This window comes from Phyllopteryx taeniolatus, chromosome 5 (genome assembly GCF_024500385.1).
Source record: "Phyllopteryx taeniolatus isolate TA_2022b chromosome 5, UOR_Ptae_1.2, whole genome shotgun sequence".
Lineage (NCBI taxonomy): Eukaryota > Metazoa > Chordata > Actinopteri > Syngnathiformes > Syngnathidae > Phyllopteryx > Phyllopteryx taeniolatus.
This window is the reverse complement of record NC_084506.1, coordinates 5,503,518-5,529,681: the sequence shown is the minus strand read 5'-3', so window position 1 is coordinate 5,529,681 and position 26,164 is coordinate 5,503,518. Positions and strand designations below refer to the sequence as shown.

General features: G+C 41.9%; 3 protein-coding genes and 1 long non-coding RNA gene across 7 annotated transcripts; 1 reads left to right on the top strand and 3 right to left on the bottom strand.

The window, feature by feature from the left end:
- Positions 1 to 5: 5 nt before the first annotated feature.
- Positions 6 to 9,186, bottom strand: ergic2 (ERGIC and golgi 2). Its single transcript, XM_061773668.1, has 14 exons — positions 9,044 to 9,186; positions 7,024 to 7,147; positions 6,817 to 6,925; positions 6,704 to 6,750; positions 5,784 to 5,851; positions 4,861 to 4,901; positions 4,101 to 4,202; positions 3,246 to 3,338; positions 2,819 to 2,874; positions 2,621 to 2,719; positions 2,440 to 2,537; positions 2,187 to 2,349; positions 317 to 396; positions 6 to 232 (listed from the first exon to the last, which is right to left on the bottom strand). The coding sequence occupies exons 2-14, from the start codon at positions 7,127 to 7,129 to the stop codon at positions 149 to 151; spliced, it is 1,146 nt and encodes a 381-aa protein (XP_061629652.1). The 5' UTR covers positions 7,130 to 7,147; positions 9,044 to 9,186; the 3' UTR covers positions 6 to 148.
- Positions 9,187 to 9,645: 459 nt separating this feature from the next.
- kxd1 (KxDL motif containing 1) lies at positions 9,646 to 12,548 on the bottom strand. 4 transcript variants are annotated; one of them, XM_061773673.1, is made up of 5 exons: positions 12,409 to 12,548; positions 11,778 to 11,891; positions 11,494 to 11,646; positions 11,210 to 11,256; positions 9,646 to 9,893 (listed from the first exon to the last, which is right to left on the bottom strand). In XM_061773673.1, exons 2-5 carry the CDS (start codon positions 11,873 to 11,875, stop codon positions 9,652 to 9,654), a joined length of 540 nt encoding a protein of 179 aa, XP_061629657.1. In that variant the 5' UTR covers positions 11,876 to 11,891; positions 12,409 to 12,548; the 3' UTR covers positions 9,646 to 9,651. The 4 variants fall into 4 exon arrangements, with proteins under 4 accessions (XP_061629657.1, XP_061629655.1, XP_061629659.1 ...); XM_061773671.1 differs by having other exon boundaries at positions 11,778 to 11,941; positions 12,409 to 12,540; XM_061773675.1 differs by having other exon boundaries at positions 12,452 to 12,535.
- Positions 10,099 to 10,384, top strand: LOC133478088 (uncharacterized). The gene is made up of 2 exons (XR_009788561.1): positions 10,099 to 10,150; positions 10,242 to 10,384. It is a non-coding gene; the product is annotated as an uncharacterized LOC133478088 (long non-coding RNA).
- A 958-nt stretch (positions 12,549 to 13,506) lies between the features above and the next one.
- Positions 13,507 to 25,310, bottom strand: sinhcaf (SIN3-HDAC complex associated factor). The gene is made up of 6 exons (XM_061773436.1): positions 25,156 to 25,310; positions 20,097 to 20,224; positions 19,904 to 20,003; positions 18,774 to 18,897; positions 18,369 to 18,519; positions 13,507 to 17,662 (listed from the first exon to the last, which is right to left on the bottom strand). The coding sequence occupies exons 2-6, from the start codon at positions 20,222 to 20,224 to the stop codon at positions 17,329 to 17,331; spliced, it is 837 nt and encodes a 278-aa protein (XP_061629420.1). The 5' UTR covers positions 25,156 to 25,310; the 3' UTR covers positions 13,507 to 17,328.
- Positions 25,311 to 26,164: the final 854 nt, after the last annotated feature.

The following is a 26,164-nucleotide window of genomic DNA, read 5'->3' as shown; positions in this document are numbered from 1 at the left end:
GTTTGTTTGCTTTTTTTTTTTTAAAGGGACACTTTTACGGAAGTCTTTCCAGCCATGTGAGCATTTATTTGCTGTTCCACTAGCGGGCTGAGTTATCGATGAAAACTATAAATGTTCAAACGGCTGTGTTGGCATGAGCGATGAGATGTCAGCTGACCATCTGAGTCAAATGAGTGTCAGCAGGGGGCGCCACTTCCTCCTTTGCCTGCTGCAGTTTCACAGGATTTTCCTCCTGGGATGATTAAAAACGGCAGACAAATGAAGATGAGAGGGAAAGAAAACGAGTAGTGTTTGTTTTTGAGATCGAGAGGAGCACCTTGAGAGGTTTGTAGATTCCCATTTGGAAGCGACAGCAGACCACGTCCACAAAGAAGCCCATCACGCTGTGCACCATCCCTGCAGCACGCGAGACGAAACGTACCTCAATAATGTTCATTTCGTAGGCTTCATTCATTGAATAAGCTTGCTTTAAAGCTACTTTCAGCACATCAAGATATACATGAAAAAGACATTTCATGGTATTATCACGTTGCACTCAAGATTATCCATTTTTTTCTGTATTTATATTTTCATCAACCCAAAAACGTAATAACTTACTTACTTAAAATGAAAGTACATGTGGTTTTAAAAGAAAATTGTTTTAACAGATTAAAACGTTACACTAAAGTTTTATATATGCATTCATCCTATATATAGTATTTTAAATATAAAATTAATGAGAATTTTTTTTTAAAGTTACAATATTTTTAAATACTTCATTAAATTAGTTACAAGATTTACAAAATGTCTTAAAGTTACACAATTTATTTGAAATATTACAACAAATTAAGACTTACATAAAAATTTAGAAAATATTTTATTTTAAATATGACATTACAGGTGGAACAGGGGACGACTGGTTAGCACAACTGCCTCACAGTTCTGCGGACCGGGGTTCAAATCCCGTCCGTCCCCACTGGTGTGGAGTTTGCATGTTCTCGCCGTGCCTGCGTGGGTTTTCCCCGGGTACTCCGGTTTCCTCCCACACCCCAAAAACATGCGTGCTTGGTTGATTGAAGACTCTAAATTGCCCGTAGGTGTGAATGTTGTTTGTTTCTACGTGCCCTGCGATTGGCTGGCAACCAGTACAGGGTGTACCCAGCCTCTCGCCTGAAATAGCTTGAATAGGCTCCAGCACCCCCGCGAATGAATATTTTATTTTAAATATTACCTTAATTAAAAAATGTATAACTTCAAAAGTTCCAAAATATGAAAATTAAAATAGGAAATTAATCAAAATACTGAAATATATTACAAGACATTTTACAAAAAACATTTATATAATAAGCAATTTAAATGTTTTAATATTTAACACAATATTAACTATTACATTTAAAGTTACAAAATATTTGTAATAAATGTAAAACTAAATATTTACACAAATGACAATATTTTTGATCAAATTTAATTAAAATCCAATTTTAAATAATTGACTATAATAGCTTTATTCAAATATAGCAAAATCTAATTTACAAAATGTCTTGAAAGTTACAATTTTATATATGAAATAAGCATTCATAAAAACAAAGTAAAACTGAATTTTTAAAATGTACTTACTAAATATACATATAATATTCCAAAATATTACAGAATGTTTTTTACTAAATATTAAAATTAAATCAAATTAAATATTTTTAAGTATTTACACAAATGAGTTACAAAATACTTTTAGTTCAAACATAAATTATATTCAAATTTAAGATAAGTTACTGAACATTTTACATTGATTTTGATTACATAAACTTTTTAAAAATATGAAATTAAATCTCAGAGGGCTAGTCACTTGCTTTCTGCTAGCCGAACTACCCTGGCGCTGGTTGTTTCCAAAAATTATGAAATATATACTATAATGTACAGTTGTGAAAAAGTGTTTTTATTCTTGAGAGAAAAAAATCCAAATCTACAATGTGCTGTGATAAATGGAACCATGAATTTGTGGTCTTTGTTTGATGACGAGAAACATCGAAGTGTGACAAACGTGCAAAAAAATAAGAAATCAGAAAGGCGGCAAACACTTTCATACCATTGTATATACTGAGAAGAGGAAGGAAAGGGGGGACACAAAAAAAAAAAAAAAAAAAAAAAACATCAAACCATCACCAAAGTGGGAAATATTAAAGTTTAGCGTTGAGGCACGAGTGAGTGACCTGTGGTGGAGAAGATGCCTCCGACGATGCCACACAGACGCACCAGAAACTTCCAGAGCGGCATGTGCTGCTCGCTCACTTTCACCATCAGGGAGCTGATGTCGTACTTCATGAAGATCCCCGAGATGCCGTGGCTGCCCGCTGCGTGGTTGATGGCGCGTTCCTACACGGGGAACACACACACACACGCACGCACGCTGGTCACGAGACGCGCCCATCTCCTGCATTCCGAAAGAAAAACGAGGCCGCGTACCCTCTCAGTGACTGAGTACTGATGCGTGTCGGCTGCCACCTTGTACGTGTTTAGTTTGGTGGGGACGATGGTGATGAAGTACTGAAACATGTGGTTGGCTGAGAACAACACACACGCACACACGTTATGTCAGAGTCAGTTAAAGTAGACGTAAGGAGCAAGCGATGAGAATGTCCTTTACAGTCGGTGGTGACTTTTTCTGTGCCGTCCAAGGTGCTGATGACGCCCGGGATGTCTTCTCCGAATGATAAGTGGTCGACGCGGTGGGAAAAGTTAAAACCTGCGCGAGCACGCACGCACGCACACACACACACACACACACAAATAGTACAAATCATCAGAGTTGATTTGATGAAAAACTGAAGATTCACAAACTCACTGTCATGGCTGACGAGAGCCGCTAGGTGGGCGTGGCCTCGGGGATGAGGGATGGACCTGTGCATAAAAATTGTTTTAAAAATACTTCATGTACTCAACAGTGGCACCTGACAACTTTTATTCATCTCATTGTAGTCGTAAATCAAATAAATTGTCTGCATTGAAATGAAAGGGGTCGCCATCAATCCATTCCAGCCCCCCAAAAAACACCCCCATTTTTTTTTCTCTTGATTTTTAATCGAGAAAAACAAGCCCTCTACTGTATAAAAACAAGAGAATAAAAATCCAAGTTTATTTCTTTCCAAAATGTAATTACTGAATGTACTTTAGTATGTATGTGTTGGGTGTGTGCCTTTGAGGGGCGTGGCCTAGTAAGTGACATCAGGAACTGGAGTCAGGTTGGCCGGTTTGCGTGCACGCATACATACTTTCCAACTGTGATGTGGAAGTTTCCGGCCACCTTGTTGACGTACAAATGTCCGTGAATGCGGCAGGCGGTCAGAGACGTGCTGCTGTCCATACTGTGGAACGACACGGACACACACACGCACGCAAGCACACGCACACACAGTCAAGCTTGAGTTCTCTACTTTCCTTCCTTTCTAATGTCAATACAGGGCAGCGAATCACTTATCAGCTTGTGTATAAAAACTAAGACATTTCCGGGTTTTAAAGCTAGCATGTGTCACTTTTTTTTTTTTTCCTTCAACCAAGCTCCCAGCTGTTTTTGAGTAACCAGTGGTAGTTTTTTTCAATGGCCTGTTTACTTCGGGGGGCATCTGATTCAGATGCCTCCCGGACGCCTCCCCGGTGGGGTGTCCCGGGCACGTCCCACCGGGTGGAGACCCCGGGGACGACCCAGGACACGCTGGAGAGACTACGTCCTTTGGCTGGCCCGGGAACGCCTCGGGATTCCACCGGAAGAGCTGGATGAAGTGGCTGGGGAGAGGGAAGTCTGGGCGTCCCTGCTAAAGCTACTGACCCCGCGACCCGACCTCGGATAAGCGGTAGAAAATGGATGAATGGATGGAAGGATGGATGTTTACTTTGGCTGTAGGCCCATGAACTCTGCCTGGCAACAAGTGACGCAATAGTATAGGTTGCGCAAATTCTATTGGATTGATGCTGCTTCTCCAGCTCGTGGAAAAAAAATTCACGTTTAGTTCTAATATGATTGACAGGATGGGGAAAATCTCTAAATCTCCCACTGAGGTGTATTCCAACTAATTTCACGACACCCTGACTGAACAAATTTTGTGTGTGTGTGTGTGTGCATTGCGCACCTTCTGGACTGCGCAGGTGGAGATCCTTTCATGGCAGTCTTGAAGATCAAGTCCTGCAGAGAGTGCTCCACTCGCAGACGCTCCTGGATGTGAAGAAGAGTCCTGGAAAAGATACCAATGAAGTCATTCAAGTCGGTTTTGCCCTGCGTTTAAGTACGGTTAAGTACTTAACAGAGTTGAATTCATTCCGTGACCAACCTCGCAACTCAATTTATGTTTTTAATACAGAATATAGCACTGTATTGTAGAAAAACATAACAAAAGACAATGTAAAGAAATAAAGTGCTTTTTTTGAAGCCTTAACTTTTGTACGTACAGCGGTGTTCGTGTGTTGGATGTGTGCATTTAAGGGGCGTGGCCTAGTGTGTAACGTCAGGAGCAGGCGTTGTGTTGGCCGGTTAGTCTTCGTGTGAGCGTCTAGGCGTGAGCCGCAGCCTACAGCAGCTCCTTGCGAGTGTTCTCGGTTTGTATTCGTCTGTCCCGTTCAATAAATGGCTGAGAGTGCATCAGCGACTGCGGCTCTCCTTGCCCACATGCGAGGCATCACAGTACCTTACTTGCTCCATTTATTTCCACTTCGGTCAAATTTTGGCAAACAAAGCAAAAGAAATCAACCAAGCCATGGTTCTCAACTAAAAAAAACTCACAAGATGGTGCACCTGTAAATCAAGGTACTGGTGTACTATTAAATCCAGTGGCCTGGATTTTTTTTCTTTATGCCCCCTGTAGGATGCTGAATGACATCATCACGTCAACTTACATGTGCCATATTTTTTGCTGTGGCGACAGCTCGAAGTTGACCTAAAATATGGGAATGGACAAAAAAAGATGTATAAGAACATTCCAACACTGACATTTTTTTTCATTCATAAATACAAACGCTGGGATAATACATTCATTCATTCATTCATTCAGGGACGAACTTGATCTTTAGTGTTCACCAGCACCTTGCAGCTAAGATGAATGACAAACTCATTTCAATGTATCCATTGCTAGAGATCCTGCTGATTGAGATATTGCAGGTTCCCGCATATTTCATGTGACTTCTCCATCTAAACAGTTCAACTTCAAGCACTTTAAAAGCCCAACATTCAAGTTGAAGTGTGTTCGGGTTTACGCTGCAGAGCCAAGTAGCCTAATGACTATATCCCGTTTTGACCCGTTATTCACGAGCCCTGCATTGTGAAGCAACCGCAAATAGCGAAACTCTGCAAATAATTCACTCCCATTACAACTGCCTTTTTGCAACCCGAAACATTCTTGAATAAGAGGGGATAAACCATCAATATGCGTTTTTAGGGTTAGTCCCACCCCCCAAAACAAGAATGAACAAAACGAAAAATGCAAAAAATAAATTACAAAATTTGGAATTGTTTTGTTGTTGTTGTTGTTTAAAATCCGCAGATAGAACTGCAAGCACGTGGGGGTCCACTGTAGTTGCCAAAAGATGACAGCTAAGCACTTAAAACGGAGAGGATCAAAAACCATCAACACCATACATCTCGTATGTACACAATGAAGAACCCATGTTCCATAGATAACTGTATTCAGTATATTATTTAACAAAAAACACCTTCACATGAGGCTCATCAATAGTATCAGCTAGCCTACTTGTCCAAATAAAAGGCATCACATTTACACTGCCATGATGCGTACAACAAAATCCAACCAAAAGACACTCACCGGCTCATATTTAAGGCCATCAGAAGCAACCATGGTCTCTGCCAGATCCAGAACATCTGCACCTATGTCTGTACATTTAAAACATGACACATTCCACACTTGAATCTCACAAAGTGTACAAAAACACACGCTGTATATGGACAAAACATTAGGTAGGCCAGAGCTCCAAAAGGACAATTTGCCATGACGTCACACGTTCTTCCGGGTGCTAAAAGCCAAAGCATTCTCTAAAATGAAGGCATTCCGTCTCCCTTGGAAGCAATTCACCTCAAGTAACATCTTTTTTATTGAGATTGCACTCATTAAAATTACAGAAATAGAGAAGGCGGCATTTTTTTTTGTACTCATTTGCTCTGCTTTGGTCCAATGGCATGTAAGAGTTTACTAGTGGTGCCATTGGAGATCGCGCAAGCTTTTGCCACCATGGCGCAATGTCTGTACCAGTGATTCCCAAACGGTGTGCTGTGAGATATCATCAGGTGTGCCACGGGAAATGATTGAATTTCACTTCCTTGTTCTAAAATAAATAAATAGCCATCCATTGTCTTTACCGCTTCTCCTCACAAGGCTCCTCCGGGCGTGCTGGAGCCTATCCCAGCTATCTTCGGGCGAGAGGCGGGGTACACCCTGAACCGGTCGCCAGCCAATCGCATGGCACAAATAAATAAATAAAATACTACAAATAATGTTGTTAAACTATCTATGCCAGCGACGTATGGCAACAGGCAGAACATTTAAAGGTTCTTTCACTAGATGGCAGAAGGTACATCATTGATTTGTATATCCTATTTTTATGACTTTATTGTTTTGTAGTGTGCATTGAGATTTTTTTTCTAATGTAAAATATGTGCCTTGGCTCAATAAAGCTTGGGAAAGCCTTTGACAAAATGGTCATTTATTGCTAGACAGCGATTACTTACGCTGGCATCTCATGGCTACAGTGATGTCGATGTTTATCCTCAGTTTGCTGCAGCAGAAAGGGCAGTAGCTTAAATCCATGTTCCACAAATGAACTACTTCCTGGTGTTGTTACCTGCTGAAGTCTTTATCTACCTCGTACTCGTATTTCATCCAGGTGTCCCTGTAGACAAAAAATTCCAAGAAGGCGAGCACTGCCATGGCGCTGAACGCAATCAGAGACACTGGAAGGAGCGACAAAATACTGTTGACATTTTTTTTTTAAACACACGCACACGTGAAGAAGGTAGACGTGGCTCTCTGCGCCCACTGTCCGCCTTACCTGTGCCCCCGCTGGCTGACGACTCCACGTAGCTCTCGGGGACTTTTGGGAAGGCGTCCAGCTCCCTGACCAGCGTTAAGGCTTTCTTTTTGTTTAGTCTCCTCATCTTGGCGTAACTTCGGCACTGAATGAATGAATGAATGTCGTCGGGTGAGTTTTGGCTTTTTGTTTTTCTTTGTCAAGTTGACGTGCTAACGTTGAGCAACATGACAGCTGCTAGCTTGCTAGGCTAGCCGGCTAAATAGCATATACATGACTTCCGTGGTGAATGGTCGATTAGTAGAAGTTTGAGGGCTCTCAGTGAGGTACGACATAAAAGTTTCGTTCAAAATAAATCTAAAAATAAAAAGATTAGGAGGAGGAAATAAAGGAGACGGTAGTTGTCAATCAGGTTTTGAGACGAAAAACGCAAAAGCTTCTCACGTGGCGCCCTCGGGTGGATCCTAAAGAAACTACAAGCGGAAACGACATACGACGTTTCGAAGTTACGAACAGCGAGAGGCGTAAAAATGTCGTCACACGGCTCAAGGAAGCACGCTCAGTTACCGCCGTACTTATTTGTTTTATATTGTTGTTTTTATTTTTTAAAAATCATATAATTATAACTTTACTTCTGTATAGGTTCAGTGGCGTATTTTGTCATTTGCGGGCCCTCCAGTGTACTGCAAATATGTTTAATATTAATGTTCATCATCCACTAAAACGTGTGCATGTGAGAAAATCCTCCTACTACGAAATACTGGAGACGAAGTCCGTAAAATCCTTCTCAAGGATTGTTATCTAACAGTAAATCATCCCAATGCTCTGTTATTAATAAGAACTTTAATCAAAATGTAATATAGTTTACCATACAACTGCTTTTATTAGTATACAAAATGCAGAAATAGCATGTCCTGTAGTTTGAAGATAGAACCTCACTGTCACCTGCTATCATGTGACCAATGACAGGAATCTAATGAAGGAAACTAATGAATCACTTCCTGTGTGTAGACGTTGTTTAATGAAGACACAATTACACACACTTTCACAGCCTGGTTGGCTTACTTCTCATCACAAACGACGATTCATAACAATACTCCATGATTTTGGCACTTCAAGCTTGACTTGTGTGAACAGTCCCTTCTTAAGTTCAAGTAAAGCGAAATAAGGAGGAAAGCACGATTGGATACTTGCTTTGCAAGTCTGCACCGCAGTTCTGGGGTTCTGGGTTTGAAGCTCACCTACGGCCTTCCTGTGTGGAGTTTGAATGGTCTCATTTTACATTGAAGACTCTAAATTGTCGCTAGGTGTGAATCTAAGTGTAAATACTTGTTTGTCTACATGTACATGCCTTGCAAATGGCTCGTGACCAGTCCAGGGTGTGTCCCACATCTAGATTAAAGTTAGCCGGGAAAGGCTGCAGCTCATTTACATCAGTTTTGGGTGCTAAGCAGACACAAGTACAAATGCAGTAGTGGTAACTTGACTTCATTGTCTCCAAGCTCATAACCAAAAAAAATATTTCATCAAAACTAGGACTTTATTGTATATAAACTTTTTCAATAAAGTGTAAATCTATGCAAGTCTATTTGCGGGGGATGCCGCAAATAGCGGAAATCTGCAATTGACGCCTACATGAAAAGTTTTGTAATTGCCTATACATGCCACGAGATGGCAGCAAAAACACTTCTATTAGACAACGCTATGGCCTGATAACTGGCACATCTTCCCTTAGTTCAATGCTTCTCAAATAGTGGGGCGGGAATTGCGATGCAATTGGGGGCGTGTGAGCCCCTTAAGAACATGATTTGCCGTACTAGAATAAAGTGTAATTCCACATCCACTGCAGTGGTGCTCTCGTTGCTCTCGCTTTTCTATTTCAAGGAAATTGATGCACTTTTATTTTACAGACTGAAAACAACATTAATAAATTTATTATTTATTGTAAGTTGATCTATATCTTTTTTGTACTTTCTTCAATGTTTATAAGGATTATATTAGATTATCCTTTATATACAATGTTATATAGAGGTGTACTCACAAGGGCTGCGGGTGGGGGGGGGCGTCGCACATTTTTTTCTTCTTCCTGGGGGGGGGGGTCGTAACAGAAAACAATTGAGAAGCACTGCGGCTTAGTTCAACGCAGAAGCTTGGCACCAAGATGCCACCCCAAAAAAATTTTACATAAAAAAAAAAATGCAAGGGTTTGCTGTACTGTAGTATTCATGTCGGGTGTGTGCCTTTAAGGGGCGCGGCCTATTGAGTGACATCAGGAGCTGGAGTCAGGTTAGTCTGTGTGTCAGCATCTGGGTGTGAGTTGTGGCCCGCAGCAGGTCCTTGCGAGTGTGCCCATTTTGTTTGTGTGTGTGACCCTTTGCCCCATTCAGTAAATGTCTAAAAGTGCATCGGTGAGTGTGGCTCGCCTTGCCCACGTGTGAGGGCATTACGGTACCTTAATCGCTCCATTTTTTGTTTCCACTTCACTCAAGCGGCAAAAATAAAATTAAAGTAGTCAACCAGCGACAGTTCTTACCTAAAAAAAAAAAACCTGGTACACTTGTAAATCAAGGTACCACAGGATTAGAAATAAAGAAAGACAAGATAGAAGTTAAGTTCAAGTGATCAAGTCCATCCACACACAATGTGAAGCTACTCAGCAAGCACCGAGTCCGGGCCCTCATCCTGCAGGCCGGCCGTGCAATGGGCGTCCGAGGCGGGCGTGTCGGGCAATTCTTGCGAGAGCTCCTCGGAGGATCTGCTGGCGGCCGGGGAGACCACGTCGGGACTGGAGTCGCAGCAAGAGCTCTGCCCCGAGGTGACCCTGGTGGCGCCGTTCGACGGCGCCGGGTCCAAGTCGTCGTCGTCCTCCGGGATGGGTGACTCGTGGATGTCTGGCCAAGGAAGACATAGTTCAGGCTTCTTTTTTAGAGAAAGTAAGGGCCTGTCACAGTCCGCCATGACAGATAGTCAATCTGTTAGCCAATCATGTTCAACTAGACACAGTCAGATACACCGCCCTATTTAAGGCCTTGTTGATGATGCAATCAGTGCCAGAGTGTCAGACAATTATACACGCAAGAAGCTACAACACGAACCAGTGAGAGTTCGGCCTTATCATCTGAGGATTCTGCTACAAGGTCAGGAATGTGTGAGTCTCCCCGTTTCTGCTCTCTGTGACTCATGGATTAAGACAAAAGTGAGATCTGAACATTTCCTGACCTGCTATCTGTGGATTACAGAACATTGCATCACTTTGGCCCAAGACAAAGCTATCTTCATCGCCTGACCCTCTCGACTGTGAAGTGCACTCCACTGTATCCTGGCTTTGAAATGACTTGTCACAATTCATCTTAAATTTATTATTAAAATCCTTTTCAACTTTTCCGGTGGTTCCGTGTTTTGCACTCTTTTCTCCTTCACCACACTCGACCCGTGTCAAAGCCGTCGTTCACCCGAATTTTTTTTATTTTACTTGCAAGCAAACATTTGAGACATGAACGCCAAATGGTGGAAGTAACTCAGCTCACTTCACAGCATGCAACAGTTTTGCAGATAGAATTAGCAAACAATTCTTCAAAAAAAGAGGCTTCAAGCTCTTTAAATGCCACTCGAAATTACATTTACTGTCAAACTAAAAGAAAAAAGAAAAAAAGACAATTACACATTATGTATTTCAAACAACTGCATAGCCTCCGCTAGCTTAAAGCGAACACAAAATACGAAACGCCATAGACGGGCTAACCCATAGCATCAGTGTTGTAGTGTTATAACCCTTTAAGCTACAAATAGTTGAACACAAACAGTGAAGCAACACATGGAGACATAACAACAATAATCACAAGCATATATTCCTTATCCTCTGCAAAGAACAACTAATACACAGCAGCTTACTGAGGAATGAGGAGTCTAACCATATGTCTATTATACTGCCCCCAAATGGCCAAGGTGCAGCATGTCTATTGAATTGAAGCAAAAGGTGTGACAAAAACTGTTCAATTATTTTTTATTAAATTTCATTAATTTCATTTTTAACATTTATGGCCTACAAGTGTTTTTCATATAAATATTAACCCTAATTATGACTTGACTACTGCATTAGTGTAGGTTAGCCATTTGGGATTTGTCGCCTCCATAGATATGGAACTCTTTCGTAAACCGAGGACGCCCTGTATTTGTTTATGACATAAAAACACAAATGTTGACTTACTACTGAAAGCATCTGGGTACTGCTTGCCAATCTTCCCTTTTAGTGTCCTGGGGAGTTAAAAAATTAAAATAAAATAAAAAAAGATTTTCATACATCTGTTTAAATCAGGAATGTCCAAACGAGCCACGTACAGAAAAAAAATGGAAAGAAAAGGTATTGCAAATTAAAGTTAAATACAAGTGAAAAGCACTTTACAATGTACTGTGCATGAAAAGTAAAACATTTTTTAAACTTTTTATCAGGCCATGTTTATCATTAAAATGTGTGGCAGGTCAATGGCTTACCTGATCCGTCGGAAGACGCTGTCCAAATCTTTCTTCATCTCGATGAGAGTGCGAGTGTGGAGCAAGAAGCGCTCGTTCATCTGCTGCAATCGCACGTTGGAGAGTCCGTTGAAGTTGATCAGCATCTCGTTGGTCTTCTCAAAGCGGTCCAGCCTGATAGCGAACATATTTCATTTAGGAATTAAATCAGGTGGCACTGCACACAAAATCATCGCTATTCAAAATTCATATTCAATTAAAGCTCGCCTACAAAAAAAAAAAAGACGATTGTGATGGTGACGTACATGTGTCTCTGAGCCTGGATGATGGCGTTGACGTCCTCAGCGTTGACCATGCTCAGCATCCTGCTGCAGAACACGCCAGAGGCAGTGGGCTCCACCATGGTGAAGCTCCAGAGACTGAGCAGTTCAAAATAGCAGTCAAATGTGAGCACAAAACCTTCAAGCTTCTGTGAAAAAGCAAATTAAAAAAATTTAAAATAAAAAAATTTAAGTCAGGAAAAACATCGGAACTTCATTTTGGATTAATCAGAGGCACTTTAAATGGTAGCAGCTGTGTTATAGGTCACATTAACGATAAAAATAAATAAATTAATTAAGTTTTCAAATGATTTATCTTGTTCTCATTTTGTATGTCACAAAAACCTAGCAGGTATAACACTAATCAAAACGGGGTTCTGTAGACTTTTTATATAACTGCAGATGGATAGAACAATAGGTATACAACATATGAATGCATATTTTTAGACACTTATTTAAGAAGAAACGCAGTCCAGACAAAAGGCCATGTTATTCACTAATTCAGTCAGCCTATGTTGAGTTATTTTAATGTGTTCCGTTGCTCAACTAAAGGAAAGCTAACTTAAATAACGACGCCAAAATAACAACCGAAGCACAAAAAAATGAGAATATCTACCGGGGGTTCCTCGGAAGATGTATATATTGATAAATTTCCGTACTTGGCCAGCTTAAGCGTTATTCAGCCAGCTGTCTGCTAAATCATAACAAAGTACTTCCGTGTTTTAGCTACTTCCTGTCACGAGACGTGTATGTCTGGTGGTGTCTCATTTTTATATCGTCCCCTTTCTTTATTGGAAACCAGATAAAGAGCCCAGTTCCGCCATTACGTAAGCCTCCATATTTACGTACTTATATAACATCAAAAGAAAATAGTGACAAATATTTGATAACTATATTAAAACAAGCCAGCTAGCAATGCGACACCAATACATTAAAAGAGAAGTAGACATTTAAAAAATATGGTCCTCGGTTTACGATTGAGTTTCGTTTCTACGGGCGTGACGTAATCCGAATTTGTACGTAAATCCATCACGAATTTTCGCCAACGCAGTCGTAAAGTCATAATTACTGTACAGTCAACATTTATACGAAAAACGCCTCTAGTCAATTAAAAATGTAATAGTCAAATGAAAAACTAAGTACGGCGGGAACGGATGACGTGTTCTTTAGGCAATATTATGTCGTATTTATTGTCATTATTGTACTTCTCAAAGTTCCTCTCCTTGTAAAAACGTGACTGTAGCAGACTAAAATTATACGGGGCAATCGTTATTTGCTCCCCTGATTAATTTGTAATTGTTACAGTTGTTTATTGATTAGAGTAATGGATTATTAGTCAAAATTGACACATAAATTCAATGTTGTGCATTACATTGAGTGAAATAAAGATATGATTTTAGCCAGTGATTGGCTGGAGCCAATCATCCAATTTTCAGTAGCCTGCTCCCAATCCCAAATGCCTTTTCCAATCTGCACTGTGATAATTTACATGTTGTCTAATAAAAACATGAAACTGCGTTAGGCCTTGTTCGATTTTATTACTCTTTCAGCTTGCAGCATTTTTTTTTTTTTTTGCTTGTTTTTTTTTTGCTTAACCAACATCAGTCCTCGTCAGTTTCAAATATCTGGCCTCACATATCGCACGTACCAGAAAATCCCACTGACTTGCAAGCTGGGCATTTGTGTTGAAAAGACGAGACACACGACATTCCCATAAAACTCACAAAATTACTTTTATTAAGGGACAAGTAAAAAAAGTACATGATGTATCAAAAAATACAAAAGCGCTTCATCTACCGTGTAAGCGAAATCAATGCATAGCAACAATACATGCAAAGTCTAGCGTGGTGGATCCTAGCGATCGTTGCCTAAGCTAAGGGGACTCAAAACGGAAGGAGTGGAGTTTGTTTGCAATCTACCAGCTGCTCAGTCTACGGTGACACACATCTGAAGTTGATGACGGCAGATAATAAGTTAGGTCGCGCACGAGTCAAATGACGAGGAAATAAATATATAGCACTTCACAAGTATGGACAACTGAGTCATTTGATGCGACGCAAATCTCACGGGAGAATTTGCGCAAAAAAAAGAAAAAAGGGTGGGCGGGGGGAAAATCACGATGCGAATGCTTAAACTGGAAAGAATTCATAGTAAGTATTACGACTCGAGAAGCAGGGATGCAACAAAAGAAAATAAATATGAAATAAATAAATAACCAAACCCCATCAGGGCCAACCCAGTCTTGTAATATATACAGTACATAACCTGCCCGCTGCTTCCCGACTACAAGGTGAAATTTCATATTAGTGTTCTCTTTTTGAAAGAATAGCATAAACATACAAATGACCCGGGACAATCACAAATCCTGCATTGCTTTTGACATGGGGGGCACTGCGGGGGGATTTTAATGTGCTTTGGCTTCCGCTTAATGAATAAAGTCATCTTATACGCTCACTTGTCAAGTTATTAAGTAAACACAGATTTAAAAAAAAAAAAGAAAAAGACATATGAAAAGTAGCCTTGGATCATGCTGCTCAAAGGCATCTCTAATATTTAGGCAGAATCATCGAAAGACCCATTCTTACGCAAGTCAGCTGTGAAAAGTTAACAAAATAAATACACACACAAAAAAAAAAAAACCCTCTCAAAGAGATTTTACAAAACAGATGTTGTCTGGAGGTACCTAATTAATAAGCAAACAAGTGAGTATCACAACATATTTGTAGTATAGAAGAACATTGGCATAGAAGTCCATCTTGTATGGAAAGCCATTAGCAGCATTCATTCCATATCATTCATATCCAGTTTAAGGCCCGTGCACTAGTACGCGCTTTTTCGATCCACGAGTAAGACAATTCACGGCACTGGTGGAACAGTAACATATTTTCCAATACTAGTGCCACTTTTGGTCCATGAGTATGATCTTAAACTGGAAGTCAGTGTACTAGAACGCTCTTTGTCCTCACTAGTAGGACAACTACAACTACATTCTACTCTCGTTGACAACTATCAACGCACAACTGGCGGGTCGCTTAGTAGGACAGTTTTAGTAGAGCGCTGATGTCAACAACCATCGCACAGTTTTGCCTGCTGTCCTATTAGGGCGCCATAGTTGTCCTACAAGTGGACAAAAATGTTACACAGTAGCAGAAAAACATTACTCGTAAGACAGTCGTCATTCTACCAGTGGCCTGAGTTGTCTTACTAGTGAGGACAAAGCATGTAGTAGTACATCGAGCTTAAACTAGACATTAATGATATCGGATAAAAGTTTAAACGGCTTTCCATAAGCTTGTATAAAGTTACTTTCATATGATATACTGACCAGGAATGACTGATATTGCTATTGCTGAATGACTAAGTTTTCGCTGTCGTGTTTTGTGTTATTGTTACTATTTTTGTTCCCCCACTTTTCTTGGGTTTGTCTTTGTTTACATACAAAAATAAGCTACGAGAATTTGATCCAGAATAAAAAGAATCAAAAGAAAAAGTAAGATTTACATTTTATATAAGGCCATGCAATTGAGTCGACTCATGCATCGGATCACGGGGGGGGGGGGGGGGGGGGGGGGGGGGCACAAAAATGCACGATGTGTTGCTGAGGCCACAATAAATCATTGCTCTCTCTCTCTGTCGTGTTCCTCGAAACCGATCCAGAATGAAGACTAAGTGTGAGTAAGGCTGGTGCATTTGCTGTTGAATCTGTGAATCGGCCTGCTATCAAAGTGCCGGCCCAGCCCGGCCGGCGTTTGCGCGCGCGTTACACTAATCCGGTCCACAAAGGCAAACACCTCGACGGGCGTGGATGCCACCGAAGTTCATCCGTCAGTAGGCTGAGGCCGCCGGTTATGGCCGGGCTCTTTGAGCCTTTATTGCGTCTCTTCGATGTCCAGTTGGAGGTCCATCTACTACAGCACGCTCATTGTCTGCACTAGTAAGACAATTGAGGGCACTGGTAGAATGACGCTGTCTCACTAGTATTGTTTTTCCTCCTCATTTCTGCACACTACTAGGACAACTACACGTTACTAGTGAGGCAAAACTGCACAAGTTGACAGTGACATATTGTAGCCGTACTACTAGTGTGCAGAAATGTCATAGAGTAGTGGGCGGGGGGGGAACACTGCTATTAAGACCCAGTCATTCTACTAGTGCGCTGAATTGTCCTACCAGTGAGGACAAAGCGCGTACAAGCACATTGACCTTAAACTGGATATCAAGGATAAAGAATAAATGCTCAAACAGCTTTCCATAGGCGTTACCGAATAACATTGAGGAGTGCGGTGAAAAAAATTAAAATAATTCTCTGAACTGTCAAGTGATCCTGGATTATAGGATATAGAATGTTAACACACAAAAAAAAATTTTAACTGTCATGTTAAATGTTTTTCTGTCTTAACGGAAGCGTGTTTACCATCTCGCACGGCATACGCGCATCCTCTTGAGGTTGACATCCTAAATGCTGGTTGACGAAACTAAAAGTAGCCCCGACGTCTTGCGGAAGAAAACGCGGATCGGCTGTCTTGCATCGTGGAATCAACAGTGAAAGTCCCGCATGTATGTAAAGACCAAAAAAAAGTAAAACATGAGATGATGGTCCATTTGTCAGGAAGGTGAGAGTATTAAACGGTAAAAGATGAAAGACGAGAGTCCATACGTTGACTGTCTAATGCAGTGATTCCCAACCAGTTTGCCGTGGCAGTAGGGCTGCACAATTTCAAGGGAATTTACAGGTATTATACTGCCCCCTGGTGGTCAAGTTACACTCACCGAAGGGTGCTGTAATGAATGCTTCATGACACACAAACTGTTCAATTCTTTACTTCTCTTTAATTATATTTGTACGTTTTTGTAAAGTACATTATATAAGATTCTATTTTCCTGATTAAAAAACATAAAAATGTCCGTTTGGGGTTTTTGGGGGGAGGCTGGAATGGATTAATGGCATTTGCATTCATTTCAATGGAGAGAGACGATTTGAGATTTTGAGTGAAGCGTGGTCACGGAATGAATAAAATTCGTATCTCAAGGCATCGCTGCATTTCCGATGGAAAGTTTACAACTTGGAATATTTAAAAAATTTCCCATCTTAACACCCAATGGAAATTCACCAGAAATGTTTCACCCGTTTGCGATCATCGAGTTTGGTCGCAAGAAATTATCCAATTTCGCTTCAACAGTCCGAAAATTCATCTTCATTTACTTCAAATAATTGATCTTAGTTCATCTCTCTATGCCAGCAACATATAGTGACAGGCACAACAATTAAATGCTCTTCCACGAGACGGCAGAAGGTACAAAATGTACCTATTCATCCACCTTTTTGTGGGGTTTTTTTTTCCTCATGCAAAATATATGCCTTGGCTCAGTGAAGGTTGGGAAACACTGCTCTAACACAACAAACAAATCTCCAGCATTGTGACGGAGAAGACCAGAAATATTTTCAGCTGCTTTAAACTCACTGAAGGCGGCGTGAGGCGCCTTGCAAGTGCTCGGAGGAGGACGAAGGAGATGTGCGCAGGAGACCTTGGCGACTTTACCAGGCTCCTTCTGACGTTGTCGCCACGGTGACGCAAAGCTGCGCCCCCGCCGCCGTTGTCATCTCCTTTGCCTGCTCTTCCTCGGGCGGTGACGTCACCCGACTGACGGGCACACCTCCCGCCCGACTGCCCTCAACTTCCAACTCTTCCTCCTCCACATCTTCATCGTCGCCCTCTTCTTCTTCTTCTTCTTCATCGTCCTCCTCGTCGAGCTGCTGCTGCTGCTGCTGCTGCTCCTGCTTCTTGCGACAGCACGGTTTGAAGAGGTGGGGGTCGATGAGCACCTCCCCAAAGCGACCCTTGTAGATGATTCCGCAGCACACCTTTTGTCTGGACCAAACAAGAAAACAATCAATAAACAATCTTTTAGCAACTGAATCAATGTACAGAGTACAGTGAAGCCCTGCACATTTGCAAATTCGCTGATTTTATTTTTCCTTTGGAACCTATTCTCCGTTATTGCCTGAAATTTTCGCCAATTCACTGTTTTTGTGCTCGGGGCAAAGCGATAAAAGCATTACTTTGGCACCATCCTTTGCCATTTTGTTGCTGTCGGTTGAATTCATTGACAAGTGTTTTTAATCTGGGTTTGAGATGTCCTGTCCTTGAATGCATCTCGTGCACAAAGTGAAAAAGAACGATAACTAGCAAATACTATTGATGAGCCTCATGTGAAGTGTAACGTCGCTTATGTAACATGCGTTTATGATTGTGTACATTCTAGATGCATGGTGCTGATGCTTTATGATCCGTGCCGTTTTAAGTGCTTTGCTGCCATCTTGTGGCAATTATAGGCAATTACAAATCCCTTTTAGACGCTCCGCCAATACAGTGACCCTGCCGCGTATAGTGAAAATCTGCAAATAATTGAAGGCCACACAAAATGGTTTGTAGATTGCCACAAAATGATGACAAAGCACTTTTTTGGGGGGGGGGGGGGTGATCTTTTTCACACTTGACCAGGTGTTTAAGACCAGGTGTTTAAGAAGTTAAAAATGTCTGCGAGTGTACCACTTGCTTCACGAGTTCAAAGTACCTCTTCCAGTAGGTGAGATCCAGGAAGGAGAAGACGGGCGAGCGGCTCGACCCTCGGCTGAGCTCCGTGTCCGAGCCGTCGTCGGACAAGTTGCTGTAGCTGGGAGACTGAGCCGGGGACGCGCTGGACGTGGTGCTGTGGGCGTCGGAATCTGATGTGGGGCACAGCGGTGAGGCAGCGCATTACAGAAGACAATCTACACTACTCAAAAAATTAAATAAAAAATTCTGCCATATCTGGGTTTGGGGTGAAATTTCAAAACAAAACAACAAATGCACTGTAACCTTTACAGGTGAACTTCATTTGACCTTGATGTAAACCTTTGAATTCCCGCAACTTGCTATTCTCCACCAAAGAGCTGAATGGCAAAATATGATAAAAATGTCAGGAATGGCAGAACTTAACTGTTTCTTTTGAGCTCTTTCTGCAGCCTGTTGATCTGGCTCGGACGGGCTTTCTTGGCGACGGACTTGATCTTCTTGGGCCGAGAGGTCAACTTTAGACTGGGACCGCCTCGAGCATCAACCACCTGCAAGGACAAGAAGTCAATCAAATCTTCATCAATCATTGGATGTTTTTTCAAGCAAAGACGGGTAGTAAACAGTGTTCCACTGCCATATCAGCGATTTTTTTAAGCCGTCGGTCTTTATAGGTTTTTACAGTATACATGCAAGTCCGAATTTAGAGTTTGACACCTTCAGTGTAGTACCAAGTTGTGCCACAACATGCTGGGCAGCACTGAGCTCTACTGGGAGAGATGAGGGTCAATTATGGGCCACAAAGAAGAGGCAGAGAAGTTCCTCATCAAAGCTCCAGTAAGTCTTCCCCCCCACACAGAGCAGAGAGAATAAATGCCTACGATTCATGTTGGATGCTATGTTTTTATACGTTCCTGCTGTGTGTGTGGGAAAGTAGCAGTTGTCTGAAGGTGCTATGCTAATTTCTCTTAGCCCCTCTTTGTCAGTCTGCATTGTGTTAAGAGTTAAGCAAGTGGACATTCATCCATCCATCCATCCATCCATTTTCTTTACCGCTTATCCTCACAAGGGTCGCGGGCTGCTGAAGCCCATCCCAGCTATCTTCGGGAGGGGAGGCGGGGTACACCCTGAACCGGTCGCCAGCCAATCACAGGCGGACTTTCATGAGATGAAATTATATGATTTGGGTGAAATGGTTGGAGTTTGTTTTCTGTGTCCGTTTTACAGTCAACTTCGACTGGGAGTGACAACAAAAAACAGCTTGAAGCAAGCGCGTTTTGGTCTTCTTTTCATTTCTGCAAAGCGATGTTATACGATATTCTCCGATTTCTTGACAGCGAGAGAGTGAGAACGGGTACTAAAAAGTGTGTTTTAATAGGTTTAACTGTTTTCATAATTGTATGTGTGTTTAATTGTGTGTGGAAAGGATACAACCATATATATATATATATATATATATATATATATTTAAAATTTCGTTTCTATGTTGCAGATCTTCTACAACATATGACAAACGGGGGCTCAACAAATATAATTTATGCAGAGGTTCAGACTCACATGATTCCAGTTCTTCTTGGTTCCCACAGGTAGCTTTTTCCATCGCTTCACCAGGAGCACACAAGCGTTGCAGATCTCTCCGGATCGCGTTTCGCTCAATCTGCAAGATGAGGTCTCGTTAGGGAAAGAAAAAAAAAAACACAACAGCGCCACGCGGTCGTCTTTCACGCCGGTCCCGCTGCTCTGCACTTGCCCAAAACAGCTCCTGAAGTCTTTCTCGTAGCGCTTGCTGTCGGTGAAGCGAGAGCTGGACGACTTTGCGCGGCAGATGCAGCAGCCGTCCAAACTCCTGTACATTTTCGGCTTGTGAAAGCCAAACATCTGCGAGCCGAGAAAAACACAATCAAAACATTTTGCAGACCGTCGATGCATCGAAATACACCGACTTGTGACTTATACACACCTGCGTCTGCCCAAACAACACAAATTGGACTTGTATTAAATTAAAAAGAAAAAAAACAAAAAAAATCCTCTGTCGCTGTCAAGTACTGGAAAAGCATAGCCAATTAAATACAGGACAGTGCATCACGCTAAAGTACAAGATAGCTGCTTTTGACACTTTAGATTGGCCAGTAATTTGTTAAATAAATAAATCGTATTCATCGAAATTGACCAAAGTTGTACACAGCAGACTTCCGCCCGACAGTGACATTCTGTAATATTCAAATTCCTTGAGATGGTGACTCGTTGGTTTTCGTTAGCGGTTTTCCCGTAACGTACCATAATTACCATAAAAATCTATGCTCTTTGCCGTCAGTTCGGCTACGTCGTTTCGCATTATATGTTAGCATTAGTGGAGCGGACATTCCTAAGATGAAATGTGAACATTTTGGTGTTTAAATAGACAATGTTTGACTGTCTTTTGTTTTATATGTCAGTTTTGCAGTCAACTTCAACTGGGAGTGAATAATAACTTGTAGCAAGCACGCTATGCATCTTATTTGTAGAACTGTGCGAGTGTTTTTGTTTGTTTGTTTGTTTCCTCAAAGTGAGTTATACAAGTGCTAAGGAATACTATATTTTAAAAAAGGTGTTTTAATAAGTTTAAATGTGTTTAAAGTGTGTGAGACAGGTAAAAATATTTACAAAATGTTTCTTATGGTTTTTCTGTATCGTGGATAATCACACATCGCAGTTGTGTCTGGACCGTGTCCCCCCTCCCTTCCCCTGATAAATGGAGGTTTACCGTATCAACATTAAATCGCAATTGGGCACTTAGGCCTGCAGTGCAAATCCAGTCATGGTCATAATCAGCCCACAGTTTTTTATTGCATTTATTTCACGTGTGAATTAATCCCAATCTGGGATGCTTAGTCACGAACAGAGCCCTGAATACATTACTTTTTTTTTTTTTTGCATCCCTTGCTGTGACCCACATGGTGCTGTTGGGTGTGTGTATGGCAAGGGGGGGGGGTGTGAGGAAGTAGGTCAACAGTCAGACAGCGTGTCAGACAGATCATGTCACCATGCTGCGCTCTCGGCATGCACGCTTCGAGTTTGGCAAGTCCAAAATATTATCGAGCACGCACGCCCGGGCTGCAGGGGAACGTCGGCGTGCACCGAAAAGTCCGAAGAAATAAAATGAATGCGATGAGCACGCCCACTGTAGTGGGATGCCGCTATGTTGCTAGGCAAAAGTGGAGTCTCCGAAGCACATGGCGAGCACAACTGCGGCAAAAACTGCAAAGCCGCGCCCCCCTTAGACAGAGAGTGGTTTTTTTTATGCCATCAATCCTAGGGGGTCTTCTGACAGTATGAAGCCACGGAGATTCCACAACACACGGAGAGCACACTCGGATGAGTATATCAGACACTGTATAAAGTTGGGAATGCATGTAGACTAGAATAGAATACAGTTGCTGCGTGAATTTTCATTGTTCATCCACCCAATAAAAAATAAAAAAAACTGTCCATTAATTACTTATCAATTATAAACAATGTAACTTTGTTCATCTATCTATGCCAGTGATGTATAGAGACAGGCAGAACACAATGAACCTGCGTATCCGCTTTTTTGTGACATTTTTGTTTGGTGGTGTGCCGTACCAGGCGTCAATCAAAGGTAAGGCGTTTACTAGAGAAGACAAACTGGACCAAAGGCTAGAAGCAGTGGGAGGTGATTATTTGATGAAGTGCGGCATTAACCAGGCACCCAAAGATTAATTGTGGCACGGCATCCATTAGGCACAATTTCAATCAAGGAATGATCTGACCAGCATTTCAAAATGTGACTAAATATTGTAGAATTCTTATTTATAGAGTTTTTTTTTTTTTTTTTAATCAGACCAATAGGTGACATGTCAAAGGGTGGGAAATATCAAATCAATATTATAGCACAAAATAGATTTAAATTGTTTTTGCCATATTGTCAATATGTTATATAAAATGGGAATTAAATATTTTTACAGTGATGGCATCTTGCAGCTATCAACATTTACTCCATGCAAACTACCTAAATATTCCTTATCTACACCCCCAAAAATGAAATATTGACTTCTTGTCACCAGGTTCAACAGATTTTTTTTAAAATGACAATTTCAAGGATCAAGTGCATTTTTAAGGCGAAATATGGCCCCCGTTTCTTTTTATGGCTCCCTGCACACCCTTCCCGAACAGCACAAATGATTGTGACGAACGCCACTGTAACCTTGAGCAATAAAGTAAAGGTCAAGTGTTGTGCTCTGGGCAGCTGTGACCTTTACTGCTTTATTGCCCTGACAGGAAGAACAGCAACATTGGTAAAGTACTCAAAGAATAATCATTGCTCTTCTGCAGATAGTCGCATGACGTAAAGTGACTTAAAAAATCCTTTCAAAAAATAGCTGAATAAATATGTATTGGCGGCACGGTGAGCGACTGGTTAGAGCGTCAGCCTCACAGTTCTGAGGACCCGGGTTCAATCCCCGGCCCCGCCTGTGTGGAGTTTGCATGTTCTCCCCGTGCCTGTGTGGGTTTTCTCCGGGCACTCCGGTTTCCTCCAACATCCCCCCCAAAAAAAACATGCATGAATTGGAGACTCTAAATTGCCCGTAGGTGTGAATGTGAGTGCGAACGGTTGTTTGTTTCTATGTGCCCTGCGATTGGCTGGCAACCAGTTCAGGGTGTACCCCGCCTCCTGCCCGATGATCGCTGGATAGGCTCCAGCACGCCCGCGACCCTAGTGAGGAGAAGCGGCTCAGAAAATGGATGGATGGATGGATGGATAAATATGTATTGTCACTGTCCATTGCCCTAATTAAAGCTATGATCTGTAAATTATGTCGCCCCCTTGGATTCAATGCAGTATTACAACAACAGAAACTGCCGCTTCGTTGTGACGTAGCCGGGCCCTTGCATGCGACGGTTCGACAACATTTTTATTTATTTTTTGGGTTTTTTTTGGGGGGGGGGGTTTCTTTGGAAGAGGCAATTGTTATAAATTCACTATTATTGAAGCATTTTGTGCATGCATTGTTCGGACGGTGTTGTTGATTTTACGTCAGACACCTTGTTGTGTCAGCTAAAGCAAAATATTTTTTTTCCTTTCAGTTCAAAGGGCCAGGCTTGTATTTATGCCATTATCACGGGAAAAAAACAAAAAACATCAGGTATACAGTATATCAAAAAATAGGATTTATAACGGGAGTCAATGAGCCAAAATATTCCAATTTTGACTCCTGCGTATTGTCAATTAGCAGCTCCTATGTCTACAAATTTTGAAAGGGCATCACGGTGCCATTTTGAAGTTACACATGTTCAAACTCTCCGGCGAAAATTTCAGCCCTCTAGTCTTGGTTGTTAAATGCTTTGTCTTAGACGAAAGACATCAAAGTCTACAAAAAAGCCATAATTTGCACAGATGATGCATAGTGGCTACCTTTGTCTTTCTTTCGACTTGGATTACATTTAAATTGCCCTTAATTCCTCTCAAGTGCTGCTCTTCTATTTGTTTTGTTTTGTTTTGAAACACTTACTGGCTGCTCCTCTATTTGTGTATACTTGTAAACATTGCTGCCATGACAGTGTTTATTTCCCTCACGCGATGAATAAAGCACAGATCTACTGACGAGTAGTGTATGCAGTGGCGCATCCTCGCGGGCGGAGACGATCTCCGCAGGAGTTCTGTGACGTAACTCAACATGGCAACGGACGCACACACACACACACACACTTGAAAGGCGGCGGAAGGAGCGCGTGGCGGAGGGAGACGTGATGCGATTAAAAAAAAAAAAAAGGCCCTTTAACACCTTCTTAAAAGTCCCCCAAATCACCACCAAAACTGTCTCTGCCGCTTCTTTATCGCTCCCACGTCTTGTTTTCTTCGAGAGGAAAAGTGCAAGTGGTCATTTTGCTTCCCACCACCCACTCTTTGGCCGAGGCAGCATGGCGCGCCACACTACCTGCTTCATGCGCACCCATTTTTGAAAGAAAATAACACCACTAGTACTAGCTTAGTGTACTCGACGACGTATGCGTCTTTTTACGACACCAAGTAGTCAAATAGGCGTAAAGTGAACACATTTTCACTCTTCCCCCCCCCAAAAAATAATTTTTTTTAAAGGTGTAATTTGATATTTAGTCGCTTTCAGTGCCCTCCTCGTTGTTGTTTTCGATTTCAAAGCGTCGCGAAACATGTTAAGCCGTCGGTTAAGTGCGTTTTAATGCGCCCGACAACATAATGGAGGAGAAATGTGTTTTAAGAGTAACGTTCGCGTGTTAGCTTGTTTTGTTGACAGCCTGCCGCCGCGTGCTCTCGCACACGGGTGGGCGTGAGAGCTGCCCCAACTTGGCTGGGACGCACGCCCCACTAGCACCGCACTAAGCTTCCCTAAACACATTTATTCAACTATTTATCACCACACAAAAAAAAACGACTTTAATCGACATTTTGGACTCGTTTCATACCGGCCCCCCCAACACCACCCTTCCCCCCGGTCCCCGGCTGAATCGACCGACGAACAACAACAGCCATTGCACGCGCAACACAGCTCGTTCAATTTCTTCAACACATTTTCGACATTTTTTTTCTCTCCACTTTTAAAAGTCATTCACTGCCAGGCCTCCCAGTTAACATGGATATTTGACTTCTAAAGCCTTCAATTGCAGTGAATGTGTTTTAACTTACGCGTTATGCGGCCGTTAAACGGAAAGAAAGAACGCAACTCCGGAGCAGTTTGATGTCAAATTACGCGAGATAACTGCCCAAACACTCCAAACCCGCCGGCTCGCGTTACAAAACACATGAGAAAAAACACACACAACCGGCTGCTTACCTTGCAAAGTTGCGTAAAGTTGTGGGAAACAAAGTAGTATTCCGTCCAGTGTTGGGTTTTAAAACGGCACTACGAACGTAAGGCGTCTCTTGTTGATGTCTGCGCCTGTGGGCCGGACTGGAGAGTTGTGGACGCCAGTGCGCATGCGCCGCCCATACACGCCTCCGTTTCGGTGAGTCTTCAATCGACCTCATTTGCATAAAGGACGCCGTGACGTCAGCGTGCGTCTGCAGTCTGCTGCCCATATATGGATGGGAAGGTTGCGCGGGAACCGGAGGCTCGGCCCCGGTTGCTAGGGAGCATTGGAGAAGGGCAGAAAAGGGGTGGGCCCGCCTGCTTTTTACACAGCCGCCAGATGGCACAAGGCGGACCTCTCGCTCCATTTTCGGAGGTGCGAGAGCTGTGCCGAAAACAAAAGCCGTTGAATTTTAAAAGCAATCAAATTTCTGGCACTTTTTTTTTGTCATCAAATCAGATTTTAAAAAATACAGTATGTCTGAAAAGAAACTCAAGAATTTGTTTTCCCCAAATAAGATTAGCACCCAAAAAGTTACACTCAGCCCACAGTATGACCCTTGACCCCGTGCTTCCTTTATCCACCTGCTGTGCAATAGCCAATGTCTTTGGAACTTTACCGTGCAGGATTAGACTACTACTTAGACCACAGCGCTGTTCTTTATCTTCTTGCATTATTATTTATCCTTTGTTGTAAATGTTTTATATATTTATTCTTTTACTGTTTTACTTTTTTTGAAACGGGATGGTTTTTAAAAGCCCAATTTGATTTTGATGCTGAAGAAATTCAGTGCTTGAAATTCTAATTCAAACTCAGAAGGCACAGATATCATTAAACCATAGCTATTCTTCCATAGTCTGTCTTTATGTTTGAAATATAATAATAATGGACTCCACAAGTCCACGATTACACAGAAGCGCATCGGTTTTCCGTGTGTTCCCCATGGGAGGCGCAACGTGGAAAAAGTGGGGCCTACGGGAGGGTCATTTGAAA